At 44.0% G+C, this 8,035-nt stretch overlaps 1 protein-coding gene across 3 annotated transcripts in view; it reads right to left on the bottom strand.

The window, feature by feature from the left end:
- Positions 1–1,247: 1,247 nt before the first annotated feature.
- Positions 1,248–8,035, bottom strand: part of LOC139226819 (Fc receptor-like protein 5) — a 56,990-nt gene continuing 50,202 nt past the window's right edge. For all 3 annotated transcript variants that reach the window (XM_070857857.1, XM_070857858.1, XM_070857856.1), the window contains 2 exons: positions 7,146–7,430; positions 1,248–2,327 (listed from right to left, as the gene is read on the bottom strand). In XM_070857857.1, the coding sequence (XP_070713958.1) occupies positions 2,245–2,327; positions 7,146–7,430 (368 nt within the window). In that variant the 3' untranslated portion in view covers positions 1,248–2,244. The remainder of the gene's footprint in view (positions 2,328–7,145; positions 7,431–8,035) is intronic.

The following is an 8,035-nucleotide window of genomic DNA, read 5'->3' as shown; positions in this document are numbered from 1 at the left end:
ACGGAGCAACTCCTGAGGAAATTTGAGCCCATAATCCGTGCAGCAGCACATGATTTCCCACCCAGAACAGGTGAACTCATCCTAATTATTAGTAGTAGTATTAGGCAGTCCCTTGTATTGAGGATGACCAGCTTCCACACCAAAAAGGGATGAGCTCACAGGTGTTTCAGTGAAGGACCTAATATTCCGGATCCCGAACTACATATTGAAGAGCGGAAGATGCCTGTGCGTGGTTTTTTTTTAACGTATGGTGACAGTTGCACACCAGCCACCACATGGGCTTGACAGTGGACCAATTAAACAAGTACTTTGGTTCTGACTTCATGAAGGAAGACACAAATAACCTTCTGGAAATACTAGGGGACCGAGGGTCTAGTGAGAAGGAGGAACTGAAGGAAATCCTTATTAGGCAGGAAATGGTGTTAGGGAAATTGATGGGATTGTAGGCCGATAAATCCCCGGGGCCTAATAGTCTGCATCCCAGAGTACTTAAGGAAGTAGCCCTAGAAATAGTGGATGCATTGGTGATCATTTTCCAACAGTCTATCGACTCTGGGATCGGTTCCTCTGGACTGGAGGGTAGCTAATGTAACACCACTTTTTAAGAAAGGAGGGAGAGAGAAAATGGGTAATTATAGACTGGTTAGCCTGACATCAGTAGTGGGGAAAATGTTGGAATCAATTATTAAAGATGAAATAGCAGCGCATTTGGAAAGCAGTGACGGGATCGGCCCAAGTCAGTATGGATTTATGAAAGGGAAATCCTGCTTGACAAATCTTCTATAATTTTTTGAGGATGTATTTGGTAGAGTGGACAAGGGAGAACCAGTGGATGTGGTGTATTTGGACTTTCAAAAGGCTTCTGACAAGGTCCCACACAAGAGATTGGTGTGCAAAATTAAAGCACATGGTATTGGGGGTAATGTATTGACGTGGATAGAGAACTGGTTGGCAGACAGGAAGCAGAGTCGAGATAAACGGGTCCTTTTCAGAATGGCAGGCAGTGACTAGTGGGGTACCGCAGGGCCCAGTGCTGGGACCCCAGCTATTTACAATATACATTAATGATTTGGATGAGAGAATTGAGTGTAATATCTCCAAGATGACACTAAGCTGGGTGGCAGTGTGAGCTGTGAGGAGGATGCTAAAAGGCTACAGGGTGACTTGGACAGGTTAGGTGAGTGGGCAAATGCGTGGCAGATGCAGTGTAATGTGGATAAATGTGAGGTTATCCACTTTGGTGGCAAAAACATGAAGGCAGAATATTATCTGAATGGCGGCAGATTAGGAAAAGGGGAGGTGCAGCAAGACCTGGGTGTCATGGTGCATCAGTCATTGAAAGTTGGCATGCAGGTTCAGCAGGCAGTGAAGAAGGCAAATGGTATGTTGGTCTTCATAGCTAGGGGATTTGCGTATAGGAGTAGGGAGGTCTTACTGCAGTTGTACAGGGCCTTAGTGAGGCCTCACCTGGAATACCGTGTTCCGTTTTGGTCTCCTAATGTGAGGAAGGACGTTCTTGCTATTGAGGGAGTGCAGCAAAGGTTCACCAGACTGATTCCCGGGATGGCAGGACTGACATATGAGGAGAGACTGGATCGACTGGGCCTGTATTCATTGGAGTTTAGAAGGATGAGAGGGGATCTCATAGAAACATATAAAATTCTGACGGGACTGGACAGGTTAGATGCAGGAAGAATGTTCCCGATGTTGGGGAAGTCTAGAACCAGGGGACATAGTCTAAGGATAAGGGCTAAGAAATTTAGGACTGAGATGAGGAGAAACTTCTTCACTCAGAGAGTTGTTAACCTGTGGAATTCACCACAGCAGAGAGTTGTTGATGCCAGTTCATTGGATATATTCAAGGGGGAGTTAGATAAGGTTCTTACAGCTAAAGGGATCAAGGGGTAATGGAGAGAACGCAGGAAAGGGATACTGAGGGAATGATCAACCATGATCTTAGCGAATGGTGGTGCAGGTTCGAAGGGTCGAATGGCCTACTCCTGCACCTATTTTCTATGTTTCTATGACAGAGCTAGGCCTTGATCCAGTGGCAAGGGTTCACCAAGATGACTGGAGACCAAGCTCCTCCTAATTACTGCATTGTACACACCCACACGACGCTGATGCTAGAAATACAGACAGAATCACTGCACTGCAGATGGTGGATGATTCTTGCACTGTCCCACTTCTCATCAAACTCGTGGCCGATTGAAAAATGCACACCACTGTCGCGTCTGTGCTTAGTTAGTTGGAGCAGATGATGCTGATACTGAGGAGCAGTGTGGTAACTAAAATCCAGGCCACTGGTACTGCAGCTTGAGAACAACCTGTTTAAACAAAGCGCACAGTAATTGGCATCTTGAACATACAGTTTTAGACAAGTGAAGTGAAGTGCTCTGTTGTGATTTAATTACAGAGGGAGTAAAATTATCTCATAAGTAAAATGAAATGTATATTAAAGGACAAATCTGTTATTTGTATTGGCTAAGACAAAAGCTAGAATATATTACATAGAAAGAACTTGTATTTGTCTAGTGCCTGTCACAACCTCAGGACGCCCCAAAGCATTTCACAGCCAATTAAGTACTTTGAAATGTAGTCACTGTTTTAGGGCTCAATTTTCCCCAGTGATGTGCACCGTTTTTTTGGCGCATGTCATGTATTCAACTATCATTGTAACCCATGTAAAAGCTGACCTAAGTTGTAGACCTTGAGAACATTGACCACAAGGGGCGAACTTGTGGGAGACACTCCCAACCTGGACTCTCAGGTATAAAAGGGGAAGCTCCACCCACCTTCATCACTTGAGGTCTTGGTAATAAAGGTAACTGGTCACAGAGTGACCTTCTCTCAAGTATGGGCCTCGTGTGCATTTATACTGTATAGGAAGGGCATATCAGCGCAGGCCGCTTTTTTTGGCCTAAGTTTAAAAAACCCAAGTTTCCCCAATCAATTTGCACCAGCATAACTCAGTTATGATTTTTTTAGGTACTTTTTTTCAGCCAAAGGGGGCGTAACTTGCCACCCACGCCAATTCTGGCCGGTTAGGCAAGTTTGGCCAGCTGAGAGTTACTCCAGTTCTTCTTAGGCCAGCGTATGTGGCCTCTGTAGAAAAACCTTCTGGAGAGTTAAGGAAATCAGCGCAGGTAAGTCCAGCAAATGCCCGGGCAGCAACAACAGGAGAGGTAAGAGAGAGCGGGGAAGCCTTTCTGGTATAGCTAAGTGCGGGGACCGGAAGAGAGGAGGCCATTTGGCCTGGGATAGGTGCGGGACCGAGATGGAGGAGGCCACTTGGCCAGGGCTAGGTGCGGGACAGGGAGGGAGGAGGCCACTCGGCCAGAGCTTGGTGCGGGGGAGCTGACCGGGAGGCCCTTCGGCCTGGGATCGGAGCAGGGATCGGCATCAAGGGGGAAACTTTAATAATTTAATGGAGGTAAGTTGTATTTGTGCTTATGACGTTGCTACAATGTTTAATGCGCTTGTGCAGGTTGTGAGCTGGTTGTATGTTTCACTTTCCAGCCTCAGCTCGCATTGTGTCCCTGGTTACCGTGGCAACCTGATCTTTTTGGTACAGATCAAGGCTTCACTCCCAAAACTAAAGGACAGGCTAGGCTGAGCCAAAATGAAGAAATCAAACGGGGAAACTTGGAACATTTATTTTTGGCGTACTTGGGCCCAAAAAAAAGGCGGAACTCTTCAAATACTCCAAAAAAAAGCTTTGAAGAAAATTGAGCCGTAATCTTGGGAAACACTTGAAAAACTTTTTTTTGTGTCATCAGGACCATGGTTTTTTAACTTCTTGCAACGTTAAAATGAAGTTGAATATACTTTGAAGGTTAACAATGAACAATTAGATTTTAATTCGTATTCAGATGCCAGTGAATGGACCTCAGCACATCTGCAGAGAGTGACACAGGGCTGATATTATAAAAGATTATTTTTTCAGGATCTCTATGTCTGTGAATGCATGCATGAGATGCTGGTAGTTTCACGATTCAACATTTTCCATTGTGGCCAGGCAGTGCTATTTGCTGTTTGCTGTTCATAGCAGATACACATTTGAACTTTTATTGTCTCTATATTTTAAGCTTTGAAGTTTCCACTGTGGTAAATGCTGACGTGCTCTGTTACTTTCTGCATTTCGAATGTGCAGAACTTCAGCTTCCTGTGTGCGAATGGTGTTTGATTCCAGCTTTATTCTGCTAAACATAGTTTCAGATATGCACTGCTAATCTTCACAAAACCACAGTAGCACAATTGCACCAAGGCATTTTTTAAAAAACTTTAGAACGATAATTTTGAAAGCTGAAAAGTGCTATAATCTTCAAAACTTAACTCAAACTACGGATTTATTCAGGCAAGTGTGTAAATCAAGTCACATGTCTGCATATAGCATTGGCGGTGCAGCTGTATAAACTGTCTCTACTGGAAATGGGGCTGTTAACCTAGAACAAATTATAGGTGTGAGATTTTTCAATCCTGGGCTGTATACTCGAGTTGTCACCTCACACCTTTAAACAACATTAACATTAGCAACATGTGGGCCACATGAGCGAATTGAGTTGCCAATATACTCCTTTCATTTTCATTTCTCTGTCCATTCCATTTCTCTTCCTCTATTACCCTTCTCGTTCTGTTTCCTTTTTCCTGCATTTTATTTTCTCTTAATAGCTTGTCTGGCTGTGGGATTTGTGAGTGTTTTCTCTTGTTGGACAAGAAGAGAAAGAAAGAGAATGATATGGAAGTGGAGTTATCCCAACAGCAAAAGCCCTCTGTTAAAATCGACACTGTATTACTGGATCACTTGTGAGGTGAGTTCATTTTCTCAAATTGCCTTGCTGGGAGTTGAACTCACATTTGTTGGATTATTAGTCCAGTAACATAACCACTATATTCCCTCACCTTCACATGGTCCAACTCCGATTCTTCCCTTCCCTGACTTCTGTCTCCATTTCTGGGGATAGGCTGCTGACAAACATCTACTGTAGGCCCACTGACACCACAGCTACCTAGACTACACTTCCTCCTACCCCCGCTTCCTGTAAGGACTCTATTCCATTCTCCCAGTTTATCCGTCTCCGTTGCATCTGTTCTGATGATGCCACCTTCCATACTAGTGCTTCCGATATGTCTTCCTTTTTTCTCATCCAAGGAGTCCCCTCTACGTGGTTGATGTGGCCCTCGACCGTGTCCGTTCCATTTCCCGCACTGCTGCTCTCACTCCTTCCCCTCCCTCCCAGAACCACGGCAGCATTCCCTTGTCCTCATCTTCCATTCCACCAGCCTCCACAGTCAACGGATCATCCACCGCCATTTCCGCCACCTCCAGCGTGATCCCACCACCAAACACATCTGCTCCCCTGCCCTTTCAGAATTCCAGAAGGGACTGCTCCCTCTGCGACATCCTGGTCCACTCCTCAATCACCCCCAACACCCCCTCCCCTTCCCAAGTCCAGGAGATGCATCCCTTCCCAAACATTCCTTCAAGGTGTACATGCAATTAACCTGTACTTCTTGCAATTTAGTATACTGCATTCGCTGCTCACGATGTGCTTTCCTCTACATTAGAGAGAGCTGATTGGTTGACCACATTATGGAACACCTCCATTCAGTTTGCAAGTGTTACCTGAGCTACCGGTCGCCTGTCACTTTAATTCTCCACTCAACTCCCACTCTGACCTCTCCGCCCTCGGCCTCTTATACTGTTCCAACGAAGCTCAATGTAACCTCAAGGAACAGCACCCCATCTTTCGATTAGGCTTTTGGAGTCAACAGTGAGTTCAACAATTTCAGATCATAACCTGTACTGCTATTGTTTCAGATGGCAGCTGTTGATTATTCTGCAATTCCCATTTACATTTCTTCCAGACTCATCTTTTGTTTCTTTACCTGTCCCATTACCATCTCCTTTTGCTTTATACAATCATCCTTTTTGTCATTTAATCCCTTCTGCCTTCCACCCTATCACAGATTTGTTCTTTCCTCCCCTTCCCCTTTCCCCTGTCCCTGCACTTGCTTAAAATCTGATGCACCCCTATTTTTTTCCAGTTCTGACGACGTGTCATCGACCTGAAACGTTAACTCTGTTTCTCTCTCCACAGATGTCGCCTGACCTGCTGATTATTTCCAGCATTTTCTGTTTTTATTTCACATTACTGTACCAGTTACCCTCAGTAGGTGGTGGTGGGACGATTTTATTTTTAACTGAGTGGATGGCTCGGTCACCAGAGAACACGTAGTGTGGGACTGGAGTCACATATAGGCCATTCTGGGTAGGGGTGGTAGATTTCGTTAGTGAATCTGTGGGCATTAACAATAATCTGTCAGCTCCCAATCTGTCATTTGTCCCTGGTGCTGAACATGAGATTTATTAAATTCAATTTCACAAGTTGCCATGGTGGGATTTCAACTCTTACCCCATTACAAAGGAACATAGGAACAGGAGGAGGCCATTCAGCCCCTCGAACCTGTTCTGCCATTCAATTAGATCACGGCTGATCTGCAACCTAACTCCATATCCCCACCTTTGCCTCATATCCCTTAATACCTTGGGTTAACAAAAATCTATCAATCTCAGATCTAACATTAACAATTGACCCAACATCAATTGCTGTTTGCAGAAGAGAGTTCCAAACTTGCACCAGCCTTTGTGTGTAGAAGTGTTGCATAACTTCACACCTGAAAGATCTGCTAATTTTTAGGCTATGACCCCAGTCCTTGACTCCCCAACCAGGGGAAATAGTTCTCTCTATTTACCCTATCAGTTTCCCTTAATATCCTGACAACTTCGATCAAATCACCCCTCCAGGGAATACAACCTCAGTTTGTGTAATTATTAGTTCAGTACAAGAACCACTACACTGCCAGATGTGGTAAATAAATAGAAAACTGGGATATGGGAATTTAGTCCTCAAAAAGGATTTGAATGAATACGTGCAATGATAGCTGCGATGTGTGGCTGGATTATAAGTCATCAAAGTGATTGTGAACAAAAGTTTTCTTGATTTCCCCTGTCAGATCAACATTACAGATTTCACAGGTTTTCCAAGCTAATTTTTGGAGTTCTATATTTCACGTGGAGAATTTTTTTCAATCACAATAAATAAAGTTCGCAGAGGAACAATTGGTAAATACTTTGATCTTACCAAACACTTCCATAACAATATGGTTGCTCTGTTTTGCTTCAGATGTTGCTGCATTTGATGCCGTACAGTAGTACCTTCCACTGTGATGATTGTTCACAGAGCGAATTAAATACTTTTCTTCATTGTAACTTGAAGTTGTGCTATGATTGAGTGATCCATGGAAAAACATGTAAGTGATGGGAAAGGATCCTTTTGATACGGTGCATTTTAGAGTCAAAGCTTGTCCCTTCTTCAGTGTATTCGTATTGGAATCTGACTGCAAAATTGGCTTAGAGACTTCCAGTGCTATCAGAAAAAAGCAAAATAAAGTCAGTCACTGTCTAGCAATGACACTGTATAAATCACTGTGGTGGCTACTACTTTCTTAATGCAATTGTTATATATTGTGAAAATTAATAAGTTTGTTAAACATGTTGGTAAAATTTGGAAACAAGCTGCAGAGCGATGTCACTGTGTTGTTGAATTAAACGATAAAAAGTTGAAGTGCTAACTTGTTTATTTTATAACATTTTATTTTAAACTAGTTAACAATCCTATTAATATTTCCCGGAAGTCCGGGTTTCCCCGCATGCTATGGAGTTTTAACTACACAGTGTGCATCTTTGTTTTCAACAGGTTCCCCACCTGGAAGCTAGCCTGATTGACAGGTATAAAACCTGCTGCTGCGTTAGTGGGTGGGGGTGGGTGGTGAGGGGGTCTGAAGGCAGAGAAAAAGGTAGCTTGGTGGACTGGGGGGAAGCACTCCTGTTCCTCCTGGCCCACAAGCAGTGCTGTAAGGGCACCTAACTTTCCCCAAAGCTGTCCTTGCCTCCCTTGAGCTGCCAGGTTTCCCAAGGCTTGGGAAACCTGGACGGCCAGGGTTAAACCTGTAAGACAGGTTAAATGTGAGG

Source organism: Pristiophorus japonicus, chromosome 16 (assembly GCF_044704955.1).
Source record: "Pristiophorus japonicus isolate sPriJap1 chromosome 16, sPriJap1.hap1, whole genome shotgun sequence".
Classification (NCBI taxonomy): Eukaryota; Metazoa; Chordata; class Chondrichthyes; family Pristiophoridae; genus Pristiophorus; species Pristiophorus japonicus.
This window is presented reverse-complemented; position numbering and strand designations above follow the sequence as displayed.